We start from the raw sequence: 18,912 nt of genomic DNA, 5'->3' as shown, positions 1-18,912 counted from the left end.
GAGGCCATGGGCCCTGCCCTGAGCTGCCAGCACCAGGGCTGGAGCTGGGACCAAAGGAATGAATGCAGCAGAAGGCAGAGCTGAGCCTGCAGGAACCTCAACTCAGTGACACAGAGCCTGGACCTGCGGAGCCACAGCAACCGCTGCCCGGAGACCTGGCCAACCTCAGCCTGCACACCTCGGAAGCAGGCTCGTTTGGCTAGCCCTCTGTCTCTGGTACAAACACAGGTGGAAGATGTGGGTGTAGGTGTAGAAGGGGGAGCCAGCATAGAGAGTAAGCAGGAGCAGGCAGGGCATGGCCAAAGGGCCTTGCATGTACTGGGGTGCTGGGCGTGTACCTGGCATGTACTGGGGGACTGGGCATGCAACTGGTGTGTACTGAGGGGCTGTGTATATACGTGGCGTGTGGGAAAGCTGGTGTGCACCTTGGAGGCAGTAGCAGGCCAGAAGATTCTGAATAGAGAGTGACAAAACAGGTGCCCCATAGAAAGCTCTGAGCTGGAGAAGTGTGGATCAAAACTGGGGAGACTCTCAGGCTGGGAGAAGCCAGGGCAGTGGTCCAGGTTGAGCGGGGGTAGGGCCTGGTACAAGGGTGGAGAGGCTCCCATGAGCACACACTGATAATTCCCTAATGCCATGCCCTGGGGTCAGACCAGGACCCCACACCACCCGCCACCCCTGGCAAGCAGAGACCTCACCAGACTAGGGGAGAGAACCGCTGCAGGTGTGCTACAGGTGGGGCAGGAGTCCACCAAGGAGGAGGCCTCGTCTACACCCCTCAGAGATGGAAACCTGTGGGCACTCCCCCAAACGTCCACAGGCTCCATGTTACTTGTGACCATGGAGTTCTCTTTGGCATCCACCAGATTTAGTGGGGAGGCGGAAAGGGAAATTAGACAAAAAGGACCCAGGGTGAAATGTAACCTGTGTAGGTTGCGGTGGGCACCCCACAGTGGGCCTGATCTCTGACTGATCTGTCCCTGGGGCCCCAGAGCAAACTGGAGACAGGCAGGTAAGGATGTGGGGCTGGACTGCAACACAGCACCTATGGGAACCAGCAGCTGCCTCTCCTTTCTCACAATGAGAGACGTGGGGTCGAACAAATATTTCACTCCTTTTCCTCTCAAAAACAACAGTGCCCATGTGAAAATAAATTAGGTCTCAGGATTGGGAGACCCTAGGGCCAACTGATGGCACAGGCTCACCCAGATGGCATCACAGGTGCAGTGCAGAGCTTATGGGGTTTCCCAGTGAGGCCAGGGATTTGGATTCTCCTGTGAACCGCCCCAATCTACAACGCTGGATGAGGACTTAGAAATTCTGCCCAGGCACTATGCAGGCCAAATAAGGGACAGAGCCACCTGGGTCACAACAGGGCATGGGCTCCTCCTCCACCTCTAGGCTGTGTTTGGAGGTGATGAAGTTTGGCCACAACCCTGATGAGAGACCCCAGAGAGAACGATCTGCCTGCCATGTGCAGACACACGAGAACGGGACAGAAGCCTGGGATAGAAGCTGCAGGTGCCTCCATCTGGGCTCTCCAGTGTTCAGACCTGCCACATACACATTGTTGTGTAAGCCCATCTGTGGGATTTTGTGACAGCAGCCTGTGCTAAGACAGAGCTTCGACAAGTGAATGAATGAATGAATGAATGAATGGTGGGTCCTGTTCTGAGCACTCTATGTAGGGTGACTCATTTGATCCCACAACAGCCCAGTGAGACAGGTCCTGTCAGTGACCTCACTTTACATATGGGGAAACTGAGGCACAGGGCACTAGACAGCTTACCAACAACCCTAGAGTTAGTAAGGGGCTGGCCTGTAGAGCTCGTGGCAGAGGTGTGGGTGGTGTGCACGCTGTGGGGCCCTCAGGCATCTGCCAGGATCCCCACACTCACCATTTTCCGGATGGCGGCGTTGGAGTGGTTGGCGGCAGTGGAGATGAGCTCCAGGGACCCTGCGGGAGGAAGATGTGGAGTCAGGCTGCGGGGTGCCTGCTGGCGCCACACACACATCCTGACCTCACCAGGTGCTGCCCTGCTCCTGCCCTTTCCCTGCTCGGGAAGGGTGGGGCCCTGCAGACACACTCCATTTTGTGGGGGTCTGCGGGGGGTCTGCCAGGGCCGGCACCCCACTCCCCCTGCCGCCACAGTTACTGCCTGTGGACCAGGAGCTGCCCCTTCCTGGGGCCTGAGCTCGGCCAGCATCCAGCAGCCCTCTCCCCAGAACCGGTGTCCACCCCTCACAGTGCAGGGGGGGCAGACGGTTCTCTGTCCTCAAAGACTCAGTCCCTTCCCCAGCTGTGCTTGGGGGCACCTGGCTGTCTCCCCTGCTCTGTCCCGGTCTCTCTTCTCTCTCTTTGGCTTCCCAGCAGGGGCCCCGGCTCCCACTGCCCAGGAGCCTCACTTTCTGCATCCTTCCGGTCAGGGGCGTCTCCGGGGAGCCTCTTCAGATAGTCCTTGAGCAGCAGCTCGTAGCGGGGGACCCTCTGCACGGGCTCCAGCATATGGTGCTGCAGAGTCAGGTTCCCGCACACCTCCTGCTTCTGTGGGGGCGACAGACACACGCGTGGACCCTGGGCCCTCATCCCTGCTTATGGTGCCACAGCACCTGCACCCTGCTGACTGCAGACCACATTTACAGCTGGGTAAACTGAGGCTTGGAGAGGCTGCACAATGGAGCAAGGGCCCAGACTCCCAGTGCTAGCTCCTTTATACACGTCCTCACTGGAGTCCTTGCACCCAGACGACTTCTTTCCCTCACTGGTAACTCCCCCACTCCATCAGGGGCTGGGCCTGCTCCCCTCCCAGACATCAGGAGTTCTCTGAGTGCTGCTGTGTGTTCTCATAGAAATGCAACCCTGCCTGCGTGCAGGGGTGGGCTCTCAGGCCCTACCCTGCCCCTGCCCAGCAAGGCTCACAGGCTCCCTACCCCCTGACCCTCTGCTCCCACAGTGCCACCTCTGTGCTCCCCTCTCAGGTCCCCTCCCCTTGCTGCCCACCTCCTCTTCCTCGCAGATGAAGAGGAAGCACCCCTGTTGAGGCCCTGCTTGCCTCTTACAGAGTCCCCCTCGCCCCTGCCAGGGGAGGTGCACTGTCCACCCGCTGTTCCCCACCTGTCACCTGTGCCCACTCAAGGCCCACAACAGAACGGCTTCCAGCTCAAATGAGCTCCAAAGGCTTCACACACAACAGGCCTGGAGAAACACTGGCCTGCAACTGTCACAAACACGATCCTCCCGGCAGGGGCGGGGGGGGGGGGGTGCGTTATCAGGGGTGAGGAGGAACCAGATGTTCACATAATCTCAAAGTAGCTCCCTGCAAGAAACTTATTGGGACCACGGAGGGCACGTGCTTCCTGGGAAAGGAGACCATGGCACAACTCACGCTCTAGCAGGCGGGCGTACAGAACTGCTGCACCTGCACACTCCGCCCTCCTGATGGCCTGCTCGGGCCGACAGTGCCTGCCCCACCGCTGGGCCTCCAGGCCCTGCTGATGCAGGCGGCACAAGCTCCCGGTTCCTGCTGGTCACCCGGGGCTGGGGCTCAGCCACGGGCCCAGCCTGGGAGGCTGGAGGGGGTATTCCGTGGAGACAGCTGGGGCGGATGTGGCTGCTGGGGGGAGGAAGGACTCGGCATCAGCACTGTCCTCTCTGGGGTGGGAGGGAAGCTGGGACGCAGGGGGATCTCGGACTCTACACTAGGAAATCACAGGTGACCTGATGGCTGCAGGATCTGGGGAAGATGCAGAGTGGAGTAAGGTGTGTGTGAATGCATGTGTACACGCACGTGTGTGTGTGTGTGTGTGTGTGTGTGTGTGTGGCATGTGCACACACATGCACTCTGTGGTGTCCAAGTGTGGCGCTCAGGGTAAACAGATGTTGGGACAAGCAGCTAACTATTCACAAAGATAAAACTGGATTCTTACCTCCTACCACAATCCTTTTGGAAACTATTCTGGAATAGCAATTCTAATTTTTTAAAATGAAGACATAACACAGCCGTGGGATGGGAAACGCATTTGTAAGCATTACTTTAAAGATTTCTTAAAGCGTTAATATATTAAAAAACTAGTGAAGGGGCACCTGCGTGGCTCAGTCAGTGGGGTGTGTGACTCCTGATTTCAGCTCAGGTCATGATCCCAAGGTTATAAGATTGAGCCCTACATTGGGCTCTGCTCCAACAGTGTGGAACCTGCTTGGGATTCTCTCTCCTCTCTCTGTCCCTCCCCTGCTCGTGCTCTCCCTCTCTCCCAAAACAAAATAAACATTAAAAAAAAAAAAAAAGAACTAGTAAACGTGAGTACTTAAAAACAAAAAATTTGTATGGCAAACAACATTAATAAAATTAAAAAATAAAAGATCAATGAGGAAAATAACTTGTAGGACACAGAAGATGTTCTTAACATATCAAAGCCTGGGGCGCCTGGGCGGCTCAGTCGGTTGAGCGTCTGACTTCGGCTCAGGTCATGATCTCGCGGTCCGTGAGTTCGAGCCCCGCGTCGGGCTCTGTGCTGACAGCTCAGAGCCTGGAGCCTGCTTCGGATTCTGTGGCTCCCTCTCTGCCCCTCCCTACTTGTGCATGTGCGCATTTTCTCTCTCTCAAAAATAAACATTTAAAAAATTGTACAATGAAAGAAAGAAAAAAATTCCATTAAAAAACATTAAAAATCTGAAAAATTGTTAAACAAAAAAAAAGTGACATAGAAGAGACTGCTGCAGCAGAGACGTGATCGGGCGGCTTGCAGAAAGACAGAAGGAAGACCGATGCACATTCCCCTCCATGCCTGCGTGGCTGGTGAGTGGGAGACACGGGCACTGGACCCAGAATCTACCCAGTAACACATCGCACCACCTCTCTGAGGCATGCTTCCCTCCTGTGAAATGACAACTAGGGTTCACGTCCCGTGGTTACTGCGTAGAGCTTCTGGACACAATCTGCTGTTTCACTGAACTTCCCTGCGCCAGCACGCGACCCCGCGCCATGCTGCACAGTCAGGCGGCTGCCCTACCTGTATGCCCTGGATGATCTCTTTGAACAGCGGTGAGCGCTGGGTCCAGGTGCTCACCAGCTCCACAGCACGGTCGAAGTTCTTGACGTACTCGCCGTACATCTTGAGGAACGGGGCCAGCTTCTGCAGGATGTCTCCAAGCCGGGGGTTCGTGTCCCTGTGCAGGGGAGACCGGTTGTCCGAGAAACAGCTTGGGCGAGGGGCCAGAGGTAGGACAGGGACTCACCAGGAATCTGTGGGCCAGCAGCCCAGCCCCCAGCTCTGTGTGATGGTGGGCACACCGGTCACCCTCTCTGAGCCTGACTTCCACCCCGCCTCCCATATCCCACGGGCTGGGAAACAGCACACTACACGAGGTAAACGAGAGGATCGCATGGGCCCTTCGACAGTGCAGGCACAGGACCGCCGCTCCACACCAGGGGTGCCCGCGGTGGCGTGACTGCTCAAATGACAGGCACCCATCAAAGAGCATCCGTGAAACCCCATTTCAGCCGTTAGATGAGCAGATTTTAGGAACAAGGGGCTGAGCAGGCGCTGGCCTAAGAAGGGGAAGGAGTGCACGGACGGGGATTTGAAAACGAACTTCCAGAGGAAAAAGACATCAACAGCCTTTGGCCTTGGAACTGTGGGGAACCGACCCTAAAGAGATGGTCAGAAAGCACGTGCAGACAGCCATCCACTGTGGCATCACTGGACCGTGCACCGGGGGACGTCGCTCAAAGGCTGGCCACCTGTGAAGGCAGGCGGGCAAGGCCCTGGGGAGTATCTGCGCACACGTGGTCTTTCCAGATCCTCAAGGAGAAAACCCACTTTTAAGCAAGTGTGCACAGCGGCCTGGGGACTGTATAACCCTCACTGCAGGTGGAGTACATCCTTACAAAGGACCGACCAACTGCCAGGGACCCTCCCTGACACCCGAGTCAAGGCTCCTGGCGTCTGTGCTCTCAGTGGCCCGGCTGCAGCTGCAGAGTGGGCTCTTGGGCGCCAGAGAAGGGAGGGAGCAGCAGAGGCCCCAGAGCGAAGCAGCAGCACCCGGAACCGGGGGGCGGGGAGTGGGGGGAGGCACATGCTGCGGAGAATGGCAAGTCTGGGGCCATGCCTCACGGCCGAGCTGACCCTCTGCTAAGAATGCCCAGAGGGGCAGAGGGGCAGGACCGCCCCTGGGGACAGCAGCAGAGGATCCAAGGGGCACTGCGAGGGGGAACATCTCAGTTTTTAAGGCCAAGGCGGAGTATACACGAGGAGGGAAATGAACCTGCCGGCACTGTTTACTCGATGTTTGAGATCCCATAAAGCCCTGAGTGGGTATTGAAGTCCCTTTGATTTGCAGGTGAGGCAGCCTAGATGTGGGGACACTGCATGGAAGGAGCCAGGCCCTCAGGTGCCTCCTTGTCTTTCAGGCACACAAACCAGATTGAGAGGCCGCTGGGTCGTGAGAATTCCACAAAACCACCACGACAGAGTCGCCAGGGCCCCAGCCTCCACCAGCATTGAGGTCACGCTCCTGGGGAGATGCCCGCCCCCACTTCCGCGGGACCCGGGGCCACGCTCACCACTCCTCCGTGATCCGTGTCTGCAGTTCCGGCAGGAGGAACTGCCCGTGGAAACGATAGATCGAGGAGATGTTGGAGAAGATGCCTGTGGTGACTTCCGGAGGGATGCCTGCTTCCGCCAGCTGGGTGCAGAAAACCTGGGGTGCAGAGGCCCACAGAGCGGGCGCTGAGCGAGGGCTGCCACAGACAGCACGACCGCATTTGCCCCGTGAGGCGTTCGGGAGAGGCTGCTGCTGCCCGTTTTCTTCATCAAACTGGCTCAAACCTACGGTTTTACAGCGAGCGAACTTATGGCTGAGGAGTGTGGGTGAGGCAGACACAGTCCCCTGCTGATGGGGACGGGCCATCTTCCCTCCACCCACCTGCCACGGGACCTGGGAGGTCCCGATTTCCTTCCTCTGCTCCGTGAGCTACAGACAGAAGCAGCACCTAGCACTCTCTGAGTTCCCCAGGGGTTTATTTCCTGTGCCCATAAATCCTGTGCTGCTGTGGGGACAGGGAGGGGCCAGCCGCTGTCCCGACCACTTACACAGAAAGATTTCCAGAGGCCATTCACGAGCTGAGACAACGCAACTGCCAGGCAGAAAGACCCCGCAGTGACAGGACAAGACCTCTGTCCCAGAGCCCCAGGCTCAGACAGCGAAAGGGAGGGGTCTCTGGACGAGACTCACATTCCAACCGTAAGGCCTAGCCAGCACCATGAGATGGGGACTCTGCCTCCGCCACTGCGCACAGACACCCTCACATGCATGAAGAAGGGCCCGGCTGCGTGTGCTACCTGGTCCAGTAGGTGCAGCCGTCTCACGTAGGTTTTCTCTGTGTGCAGGAGCTCCTGGGCGATGTGGAGCAGCTTCTGGGGCTCAGAGCACTGCAGAGAGAAGAGCATAGCTCCCTGGGGAGGCGGCTCTGACGCTGGGTGACCAGGGGTCCCGGAGGGCCGGAGGAGACCGCTAGGCCTGGGACTTTTTGGGGAGGTTTCTGGGGAAGGCACAGCAGCTCCTGCCAATCCCCTCAGAGCCTCTGCAGCCCAGAGACAGCTCTGCCCTCCCGAGACCCTGGCCACAGAGCCGGTGGAGCAGCCACATCAAAGTATCCTGTGGCCTTTGTCAGCAAGATGGCAGACCAGAAAGGCGCTGAACTCAAAACCTGTAAACCAAGAATGCTGTATCTAGAAAAGCTGTCCTTCAAAAATGAAGAAGAAATGGGGCGCCTGGGTGGCGCAGTCGGTTAAGCGTCCAACTTCAGCCAGGTCACGATCTCGCGGTCCGTGAGTTCGAGCCCCGCGTCAGGCTCTGGGCTGATGGCTCAGAGCCTGGAGCCTGTTTCTGATTCTGTGTCTCCCTCTCTCTCTCTGCCCCTCCCCCGTTCATGCTCTGTCTCTCTCTGTCCCAAAAAGAAATAAATAAACGTTGAAAAAAAAAAAATGAAGAAGAAATTAAAAAAGAGTGTCCCAAACAAACAAAAGGCGAGGAGTTCATTATCACCAGACCTGCTCTGTAAGAAATGCTAGAGAGTCATGCAGCTGTACAAAAATACAGGCGCTCTGGTAAGGAAAACACATGGACAGATAGAACCTGTATTATTGTAATTCTGGTGCATAAAATTTAAATGACAGAAACCATTAAAAACCTGGAAATCTACACTAAAGGGTAAACAGTATATCAATGTGTAATTCATGACATCAGTAATGGAGTGGGGAGGAGGGGCTGCTGTAAAGGAGTGGTTTTTGCAGTCAAAGTCAACTTGTTACCAGTTTAAAATAGAATGCTATAACTTATGGTGTTTTATGTAACTTCAATGGTAACCACAGAAAAAAATTCCTACAGAATATACACAAAAGGAAATGAGTAGGGAATCAAAACATACCATTACAAAAATTCAATGAAAAATAAGGAAGGCAGTAGGAAAGGGACAAAAAATCCACAAGACATGTAGAAAACAATGACCAAAATGGCAATGGTTAAGTCCTTCCCAATCAGTAATTACTTTAAATGTAAATGGATTAAACTCCCCAATCAAAAGACATGGACTGGATGAATGGATTAAAAAAATACTATCCAAGTAACTACTTGCTGTCCACAAGACACTCACTCTCGATTTAAGGACAGACGTAGGCTAAAAGTGAGAAGGATGGAAAAGATACTCCATGCACATAGAGACAAAGAGAGAGCAGGGGTGGGCACACTAATATCAGACAAAACAGACTTTAAAGAAAAAAGACAAGACAGAACTTCTGTTACAAGACAGAACAAGGGACAGGATATAATGATAAAAGGATCAATGTAGACACAACCACAAATGTTTATGCACCAAGCCTGATAGCTCCTGAATATAGGAAGCAAACTTGACAGAACTGAAGGGCGACACGGCAACACAGAGATGGTAGGAGCCTTGTGTACCCCATTTTCCTACTGGACCTGCAGACAGAGTCCCAGTGAGGAAACAGAGGCTGTGAACAACACAGTAGACCAACCCGCCAAGCAGACATACACAGAACCCTCCACTCAAATCAACAACCTAACTTTACACCTCAAGAGATGAGAAAAAGAACACACTAAACCCAAAGTAGTCAGAAGGAAGGAAATAATAGAGATTAGATCAGAGATAAATGGAACACAGAATAGAAAAACAATGGAAAAAATCAACAAGACTAAGGGTTGTTTTTTGCAAAGGTCAACAAAATTGACAAACTCTTAGCTAAATTACTAAGAAATAAAGAGAGAAGACTCAAATTACTAATATCAGAAATAAAAGAGAAAACATTACAACTGATGTCACAGAAATAAAAAGGATCACAAGAGATTGGTATTAACATTTATACTCCAACAAACTGGACATCCTACAAGAATGGATAAATTCCTAGAAACACATCAAGACTGAGTCATGAAGAAATAGGAAATCTGAATAGACCCACAATGAGTAAGTAGATTGGCTAAGAAATAAAAAACTTCCCAAAAAAGAAAAGCCCAGGACCAGATGATTTCATTGGAAAATTAATACCAGTCTTTCTCAAATGCTTCCAAAGAATTGAAGAGGAGAGAACAGGTGTGCCTGGGGGGCTCAGTCTGCTAAGCATCTGACTCTGGATTTCGACTCAGGTCATAATCTTGCAGTTCATGGGATCCAGCCCTGCGTGGGACTCTGTGGCAACATCAAGGGTCCTGCTTGTGATTCGCGCTCCCTCCACCCTCTCTGCCCCTCCCCCAATTGTGTGTGTGTGTGTGTGTGCTCTCTCTCTCTCTCTCCCCATCCCCCAAAATAAAATAAAAACTTAAAAAAAAAAATAAAGAGGAGAGAACATAGCTGAGCTCTGTGAGGCCAGCATTACCCTGATACCAAAGCCACTCAAAGACTTTATAAGGAGGCTACAGAGCAACCTCCCTAAAGGACACTGATGTGCAAGTCCTCAACAGAACAGTAGCAAATTTCATTCAACACTACCTAAAAGGATCATATGCCATGACCAAGAAAGATTTATTCTGGGATGCCAGAGTGCTTCCATACATCAACATTCAACACACAACATTTACAGAATCAAAAACCCCACCTGATCATCTTAATTGACACAGAAGAAGCATTTGATAAAATGCAATACCCTTTGTGATAAAAGCAACATACTATGAATAAACGGGGACTTCCTCCACATAATAAAGGCTGACTTGATGTGTGTGACCCTCCCACATCAGCATGCCCTCACTCTACCTGGGTGGGGGGACGTGAGGCACAGGGTCCCAGGGCTCTGGTCCAGTGCCTCACACCAGGGATGGGCCAGTGTGTGATGTTCTAACCAGACACCCAGGATGGAGAAGGCAGACAAACCCAGAAGTGTTGGCATCTCCATATTAGAGACACGAAGACCTGGGCCTTCTCCAGCAAGCCCCTGGCCCCAGGCACATCCCCAGAGCCTGTGTGGGCAGGATGGGACAAGCCTGGGGTCTGCACCTGCTCCCAGCACCCCGGACACACCTTGAGAGTCACAGGTGGTGTGGTCCTTAGTAACCACATCATTTATTTTCTGCATTTAATTTTTTTTAACATTTTATTTATTTCTGACATAGAAAGAGACATCGCACGCACGAGTGGGGGAGGGGCAGAGAGGGAGGGGGGCAGAGATCTGAAGGAGAGCCCCACGTGGGGCTCAAACTCCCAAATGGTGAGATCGTGACCTGAGACGAAGTGAGACACCCAGATGCCCCTATTTTCTGTATTTCAGGTGTTTGGACATCTTGGGACCTTGCTGACCCCACAGCAAGGGCCCCTCCCAGGTCTGGCTGTTTCTTGCAGATATAAAGGACCCACGTGCAATCGTGTCTTTCACATGCAAGCCAGGCCACGCTGATCCAGACATCTGGGAACGCGTCTGTGCCCAGGGCACACCAAGGTCATTCAAGTTGGCCAATCCAAACTTGCTCACTCTGCTTCTCCCGTTCCTTCCCACAGAAACCACAATGTGTATTTGCCACAGTTTTCACCCCCTCTGCCTCTTGACCCACTCTGGTCCTGCCCGTGTGGCCCCGTGGCCCGGCCTGCTCCTCTTCTTGGGAACTATAAGTAACAAACCATCCGTTTTTAAGTAAGCTCCACGCTCAACGTGGGGCCTGACGCACAACCTGGACATCAAGACTCACGTGCTCTACTGGCCGAGCCAGCCAGACTCCCCACCATCTTTTTCAACGGCTGCCGCCTCCTGATGTGTTGGCATTACCACACCCGAACAGTAACAAAACCTAGATTAAACCACAGCTCCCTCCTGCCCCCGAAAAGTTGGCTCACAACAGCGAGGGCGCGTGGTGGCCCCTCACCCTCCAGGCCTGTCTTCTGTCTCGGTCACGTTAGCCAGTAGGCTCTCCACCGGGGCCAGCAGGTCGGGGGTCCCCTCCACCGGGGCCACAAGGTCGGGGGTCACCTCAACCAGGGGTCACCTGGGCTTCTCGTAGGACCCGGTTGCTTGTGCCACCCTCCCCACGCACAGGCGTCTCTCAGAGCCAAGGGCCCCCTGCTTCATCTCCCCATCCCCACACGTCCCCGCACGGCGCCCAGAGCCCGAGATGCTGACAGGACACAGGTGGGTCTGTCACAGCACACCCGCCATGTTGTGGGCATATCTCCTTCCCGGAGCATCTGCACAGGGCTTGGCTCCTGTGCCCAGGCTCCCCTCCCGCCCCTGCCATGCTCCACGGTGACCTTGGGGTTCCCCATTCCTAGCACAGGGGACACTTATGCTGCCTTCCTCACAGGGGCTCTGCCAGGCAGGCAGCCAGTCCTGGTGAAGGGTGTGGTGGTGGTTCCATTAGCACCGTCACGGCCACCGGGGGTGGGGTCCCCGTGCCACCGTGTGGACATGTTAACCTAGGCTCGGCAGTGAGGTTGCCGCCTGAGGTGTTGGGGCCCCTGCCCTACCCACTGACCTGTTGCAGGGCCTGTCTGAGCGTGCTGACGTGCAGCCACTACTGGAACCAGGCGGGAGCGATGCCACCGTGACCCTCAAGACCCTTCAGAAGACCCCTGCTGCCTGGAGGTGGGGTGGCCTACCTTGGCTGTGTCCACACGGGCCCCCGGCGGGCTGTTCTCAGTGTCTGGCTCCTCAGCGCTACCTTCGCCCACATCATCGCTGTCGGCCTCCTCCCGCAGGGCCCCACCTTCTGGGGCTGCCTCTGGGTGTAGCCCCGGGACCATGGGGCCCAGGCCGGCCTCACCACCCTCTTCACAGGGAAAGTGCTCGCCGGCCACGCTGCAGGATGGACTGTCGATCCCACTGTCGCGATTAGGGATCTTAGCGCCACCACTGGGGTCCCCCGCGGGGCCTGCATCTGGGGGCCTGTCCCCTGCGGTCGGGCTGCCAGGACTCCCGGGGTCAGGGTCCTTGCGGGGGGCTCTGGACCCAAGGGGCAGTGCTTGGAACTTCCCCGGGGCTGCCCTTGGCAGCCCTGGGGAAGAGCAGTCAGGCTCCATGTTCGGCTCCTCCAGGGCAGCAGCGGGGGTCGGGGCTGTTGAGGACCCCTCTCCTGACTCCATCCTCAAAGCTGAGCTCTGTGGGGGACCAGCCAGGGGCTTCCTGTGGGAGGAAATGAGCAGGGTCAGTGCCAGCCAGGCATGGACCAGTCCATGGGCACAGGCATGTCCCCCCAGAGAAGGGAGGAGGTGGGAGGGGACCGAGTGTGGAGTGAACAGCCCACACAGCTCCAGCTAGGCCCTATCCAGACAGACTTTTAGAGAATACCAAATGGAAAACATTTTATTTTTAAAATAAAATTTTTTTACATCAAAAAAAAAGGAAGGAGAAGAGACACAGAGGGAAAGAAGAAGAAAGGAGGGGAGGAAGGAAAGGAGAGAAGGAGGGAGAGAAGGAAGAGTGGAGGGAGGAGGGAGGGAAGGGGGAAGGGAAGAAGAAGAGAAGGAGAAAAGGGAAGAGGGAGGGAAAGGAGGAGGGAAGGGAGGAGGGAGGGAAGGGAGGAGGGAAGGGAGGAGGGAAGGGAGGAGGGAAGGGAGGAGGGAAGGGAGGAGGGAGGGAAGGGAGGAGGGAGGGAAGGGAGGAGGGAGGGAAGGGAGGAGGGAAGGGAGGAGGGAGGGAAGGGAGGAGGGAAGGGAGGAGGGAAGGGAGGAGGGGGAGGAGGGAGAGAAGGGAGGAGGGAGAGAAGGGAGGAGGGAAGGGAGGAGGGAGAGAAGGAGTGTCGCAGTGTGAAGCCAGCCACTGCTCCATACATTTAAACCATGTGCACAAAGTCACGGTCATGAGATCACCAGCAGTCTGCGAGGTGCTCTGGCTTCTGGGTGCTGTGTACCCCATGATGTAGTTCTGAGGGGACCCTCCTTGGCATCACTGGGGCTGCGTGTCTGACAGGTGATCAGGCACCTTCCACAGACCCGGGGCCAAGGAGGCCAGGGCTTTGCCCCAGATTCCTCCCCCCCCTCCCCCGCGCCCACCAGAGCACCCTGGAGCTACTTCCTGCTTTCACCTCCCACCTCTCCTGGAGGAGAGGGAGTCAGGTGCCAGTCTGGGAGGGTGGGGCTGGGCCAGGGGAGATGACATTCCCCCCAAACCTTCCTCATGCCCCACTTACCTGGCCCCAGGTCCCCAGTGAGGGCTCTGCACCTGGCTCCTTGCTGGCAGCACTCCTTCCGGGTCACGGTCGGCGGCTCAGGCCAGAAGCCGGCGTGAGAGAGACTGGCCGAAAGTCTCCTTCCTGCCCATCACGTTAGAAGTGGGGGTCCTGAAACAACACGGTGGGAGAGGGAGCATGAAACCGCGGCTCCGCCGATGCCAGGATGCCAGGCCGGCTCCAAAGGCAGCGGGTGTAAGGGCAGCTTCACGGCCCCGCCCAGCGCGGCCAACCCTGCAAGGGTCACGGCCACAGGCGGAGGGAGCACAGGGGCGGCTCGAGGGCCAGGACTGACGCCTCGGAGTCAGGGTCGCACCCGGTGTGCAGAGAGCCGGCGGGCACCCTCCCAACACCCCCGGACGCAGCGCCCAGGGCTCACGCCCACAGTCAGCCCAGCGGCCAGCAAGCAGTTTCTGCACCCCCTCCCCTCCTCCCCGAGAGACTAGGCTAAAGACCCACCGGTGGAGACGCAGCTCCCTCTGGCTCTCACACAAAACCCAACAGGCATCCAGGGCCTGGCCCTCCCCTCGGCGGCGCTTCAGGGCAGGAAGACCTCAGGGCAAAGTCCTGAGGCACCAGCTCTGCCTACGGCACCTGCCACCTGCGTAGCTGGCTTCCGTGTGGCGGGACTGCTCCCGAGCGGACCTTTCCCTAAGGGACACCAGGCCACAGCAGGACGCACACCCTGGCTGCCACGCTCCGGATCGCTTGACGCGGGGGGGGGGGGGGGGGGGGGGAGGGGGGGGGGAGGGGGGGGTTGGGAAATACCAAGATTTCCAGCCCGCGTTGTGCTCGCCGTTCGGAGACAAACTCAAGTTCCAGCAGACACTCAGGACACAGCCCTGCCAACGCGTGGCTGGAATGCGGGCGGCAGGCTGAGCCTCCCTGTGTCCAGCGGGTCGTCCAGCACCAGGTGCAGCCTCCGCAACCCCACCTCAGGCTGTCCTGCCTCTGGTCGGGGTGGAGAGACAGCCTCCACCGGGCGGCAGAGCACAGCGCCCCCAGCAGGTGGGAACCGGCACTGCGCGCACTGTCACCCAGCGGGACAGGGACCTGGGTGACAGTCCAGGAGAAGAGGAGGTGGCGGTCACCAGGCAGAGCCCTGGAAGGAGAGCCCGTCAGGGAGCAGAGCGCTGCAGGGCCTCCAAGGATGGCTCAGAGCACGCGAGAGGGCGCCACGAGACCGAGCAGGAGCCGCTGGAGGGCATGGCACGGGTGCGGGCTGGGCCATGCGGTCCCCACGGGGGACCCACGGGGAGCCCTGCTCAGGTCCCAGGAAGCCCCTGTTTACACGCAGCGTCACTGCGTCCCTGAACAACGTTCACAACCGGTGATGAGAGCACAGACCAGGGAAGCTGCGGGCGCACGTCCTACTCCGTGCACAAGGTCAGCAGAGACGGGGGCGCGCACGACTGTCTTCCAGGAGCGGATCCGCTGTGGGCAACAGAAACCATCCCGACCAAGTCACAGAGATAGCGGGATGTGGAAAAGCCCAGCGGCACAGTGTGCGTGTACCTGCACTCCCTGTGTATATAACTGCAGGCCAAAAAAAGGGATTGAGCAGGAAATGCTTGAGGAAATCATGGCCAAAGTGTTTCCTGATTTAATAGAAGCTGTAAATCCACGGATCTGAGCAGCTCCGTCGACGCCAAGCACAAGAAGAGCGCGCACTTAAACATTTTTCCACAGAGAAAACTCGGCTTACAAAGCCTCTCTGGCGAATTCTGTCCAACATTCGGGAAGAAATGATATCAACTCGACACAAAGCTTTCCAGAACACCGAGGGAAAGAGAACACCTGCCAACCGCACGGATGGCTCTGGAAACACCGTGCAGGGCGGAAGCAGATGGACACGAGGGAAGGTCCTCATCTGCTGCTCCATCTACAGAGTTCCGGGAGACGCACGCTACCCTGCGGCCTGGGATGCCGGGCCGCTCATTGTCGTGACCGGGGAGACCGTTTCACAGGTACGGACGCGTGTGGAAACATCAGGTTGTGCGCTTTGAACACGGGGAGTTCCCTGTGTCGGTTACACCGCCCAGATGGTGATGCCTCTGACTTGCTCCAGCTCGGCAAGTCAATGTCCCCAAGTGCCATCTTCCTTATTCCAAAAAGGGACGGAGAGTCAGCCAGAGCACAGGGCCAGGCCCGTGGCCTAGGGAGGCTCCGGCAGCACTGGTGCCCACCTGGGCATTCCCTTCCGGAGGAGTGGGCTGCATTCTTCCCCCAGAGGCCCTTGGGCCACGAAGGCCCCTTCTTCCAAGGGCAGCAGCAGGAAGCAGCTCAGACAGACAGGAAAGCCCAAGGCTCAACATCAACGCGTCCTTCAGGGAACGCAGAGCACCGCCTCCCACTCTGACTCGGGAAGCCCTGGGATGCAGCCCACGACCCTGCTCACCCCAGGACTGGTCTCCCCGCTGCCTTGTCGAGGCCAAGGTCAGGGAAGGCCAGCCCAGTTGCCGCCCACCTTCCACGCTGCTCAGGGGACCAGACGGCTTTGGGGAGGGAACACACGTGTGCACACACACACGCATGCTTCCACAACACGTGCACACACACACACACACACACCACGTGCCAGGAGCTGTGCCGAGCACTTCTGCACACCTGCCCAGTCACAGTCACCAAGGTGGGTGATGCTCTGTGTCTCAGACAAGCAGCACCTGGGAGTCTCTATCCAGACACGCTGCTCTGAACCCCGGACTGGGCTCTGGGCTCATTCTGACATGTCCAGGGCCTGGGGGGGGGGCGGGGGGTGTCACTACGGGAGGTGACACATCTCTAGCAGGCCCTGGCTCTCCCCTTAGAAGCCCCGAGTCCCCCCAGCTGAGTGAGGCTGGCTCCTGCACCTATGCAGGACTCAGCCAGGGTCCAGGGCCCCTGACAGCCAAGACTGCCACTACCCAACAGAGAAGGCGCCAACACTGGGGCTGGGGGAGGTCTGGGCAATGTAGAAGTACGGACAGATCAAATGTCCCCCTCTGTGCAGGGTGCTGGGGACCATTTAAGTGTCTCCACCGCAGCAGCCAGCAGACGGGGCAGCATGAACGCTGTCGTCCCGGGCCTGGGGCCCTAGTACTGCCCGAGACAGGCAGGGACGGTCCTGCAGATGGACCACAGGGCCGACCGCTGCTTAGTTTCCCCTGTGGCGAGGTCTGCTCCTCAGGAGCAGCACAGGAACCCCTGCTGGAACCACCACCATCTCTGTCTCTTGCCGTCTGGCACCTGGCACCCTGTCAAATAGCAGCCGCCAGAGGCGTGAGCCAGAGAAGCCTCTGGAACTGTCCCGGCCCTGACTGACCCCAGAGAAACCCTGAGTGAGAGCCACCTGGCAGCACCCTGCCAGCCCCAAAACTATGCGAGATATTCAGTGGGGCTGCTCTCTCCCCCACCAAGCTCAAGTGGTTGGTCACCTGCAGCAGGTGACCCGAACGAGACTGAAAATACCATGGGGCGGCACCAGGAACCTCGGTGCTACCACACCTGCACGCGGATCCAGGCTGGGAGACACGGCTGCAGAACCCACGAGCTGCCAGTGAGAGAGGCCCGTGACCCGGGGGTGTTCCGCTCCAGGTCAGGCACTTGTGTTGGGGCCTCAGCCTGCGGTCTCCGTCCCGTCTGCTGAGCACACGCAGGCCCTGGCACGCGTCTGGGGTCAGTGGGATCTTGGAGGCGGGCGGGGCCACCAGGGCAAGCTGAGCACGGAGAAAAGGAGATGGATCGACACGGTGCTGTCCCTGCCTGCTGGGCTGCCCACACCAGCTTACATCCTGACTCAAAGTTCCTGCACTTTTGCAAATGGTTTGATGCATCCTTTCCAGAAAACTTAGAAGTTGTGGGAAAACAGAAAGGAAGTTAGAGCTCCCTGTCACCCTAGCACTGGGATGCTCGTGTGAGCGGCAGCCTGGGGACTGGATGGTCCCAACAGGGTCCTGGGTGGGCTGCAGCCTTTCTTAGAGACATGCTTTTGTTTCAATGCCGATTCCAACACGAATGCGTCTTGTCCTCAAGAATGCTTTCCTCCCAGAAGAACTGAAAGCAAAGACTTGAACGAGTACTTGCACACCCATGTTCACAACAGCAGTATTCACAAGAGTCAAAAAGGAGAAGCAACCCAAGTGGTCACGGGGGATGATAAACAGCACATGGTGGGGCTGTGTGACAGAACATAACTTGCCAGTAAGAGGAGACAGACCCTGACACCTGCTACCTCACGGATGGGCCTTGAGGACATGATGCTGAGGGCGGTGAGCCCGTCACAGAAGGACATGCCCCGTGTGATTCCACCCACGCGAGGTCCCTGGGGTCGTCAAATCACAGAGACAGAACATGGATGGTGGACCCCGGGGCGGGAGGCAGTGGTGGTGGGGCCAGGGCAGTTCGTGTTTCTAAGTCTCAGTTTGGATGAAAATGGTCTGGACGATGGATGGTGGGGATGCTTGGAGAAAGATGTGAATACACTTAATGCCACTGAACCAGACCTTTAGAGTGGCTTGGATGGCAAACTTTATGCCACCTGTATTTTACCACACACACACACACACACACACACACACACACACACACACACAGAGTTTTTAAAAAAAGGTGTGTTTTGGAAAATCCTATCAGAAGTTGTGTGAACCAGAGTCGAGACAACAGTGATTCAAAAGCACCTAAAACCTACTCCCCCGCTGTGCCTTGGCCTTTTCTCCACACCCCGGAAGCCCCTCGGCCTGTGGGGACACGCGGTTGTGGTGAGAGCTTGGCCCAGAGCCAGCTGCCTGAAAACCTATTGACCTGCTGCTGCTAAGCCACTGCTCTGCTGCTCTGCCCCCCGCCCCCCGACCTGGTCCTGGGGCTCGAACAGACGGGGGATGGGGGCTGTGACACAGACCTGGGGGGAATCCTGACAGACCTGGGGGGGGTGCCCACACTTGGTAATGGCTGACACAAATGGGGAGGGGGGACGCTGACACAGACCCGGGGTTGAGGGGGGAGAGTGTGGACCTGATGGACGCACAGCACAGGAAGGACGCACAGCACGCAGGTGTACGGTAAGCGCACAGGACGCTCGGCACAAGGTGCGCACCGCAAACTGGTGAACGGCCCGGGGGACGCATGCGCACAGAATGCACAGCATGCGGGGCGCACGCGCAAGGATGCACAGCATGAGAGGTGCGCGGCACGCAGGTGTATGACACACGCACGAGACGCACGGGACGCTGATAACACAGCGCGCGAGACACATGCGCACAGAACGCACGGCT

The 18,912-nt window shown here is 57.0% G+C and overlaps 1 protein-coding gene across 6 annotated transcripts in view; it reads right to left on the bottom strand.

Annotated features, from left to right (window-relative positions):
- The window catches only part of FGD3 (FYVE, RhoGEF and PH domain containing 3), a 55,925-nt gene that overhangs the window by 18,875 nt on the left and 18,138 nt on the right, over positions 1-18,912 (bottom strand). For 3 of the 6 annotated variants that reach the window (XM_086684754.1, XM_086684758.1, XM_086684753.1), the window contains exons 2-8: positions 13,625-13,774; positions 12,096-12,618; positions 7,342-7,431; positions 6,564-6,700; positions 5,011-5,167; positions 2,407-2,545; positions 1,899-1,957 (exon numbers count right to left, since the gene is read on the bottom strand). In XM_086684754.1, the coding sequence (XP_086540880.1) occupies positions 1,899-1,957; positions 2,407-2,545; positions 5,011-5,167; positions 6,564-6,700; positions 7,342-7,431; positions 12,096-12,578 (1,065 nt within the window). In that variant the 5' untranslated portion in view covers positions 12,579-12,618; positions 13,625-13,774. Of the gene's footprint in view, positions 1-1,898; positions 1,958-2,406; positions 2,546-5,010; positions 5,168-6,563; positions 6,701-7,341; positions 7,432-12,095; positions 12,619-13,624; positions 13,775-14,122; positions 14,270-14,431; positions 14,612-18,912 lie in introns of those variants that run through there. The other 3 variants (XM_086684756.1, XM_086684755.1, XM_086684757.1) reach the window with 3 other exon arrangements.

The sequence above is a fragment of the Puma concolor genome, chromosome D4 (genome assembly GCF_028749965.1).
Source record: "Puma concolor isolate L17-30 chromosome D4, mPumCon1.1.hap2, whole genome shotgun sequence".
In the NCBI taxonomy this organism is placed as follows: domain Eukaryota; kingdom Metazoa; phylum Chordata; class Mammalia; order Carnivora; family Felidae; genus Puma; species Puma concolor.
The sequence above is the reverse complement of the archived record's forward strand: the minus strand, read 5'-3'. Positions and strand labels throughout refer to the sequence as shown.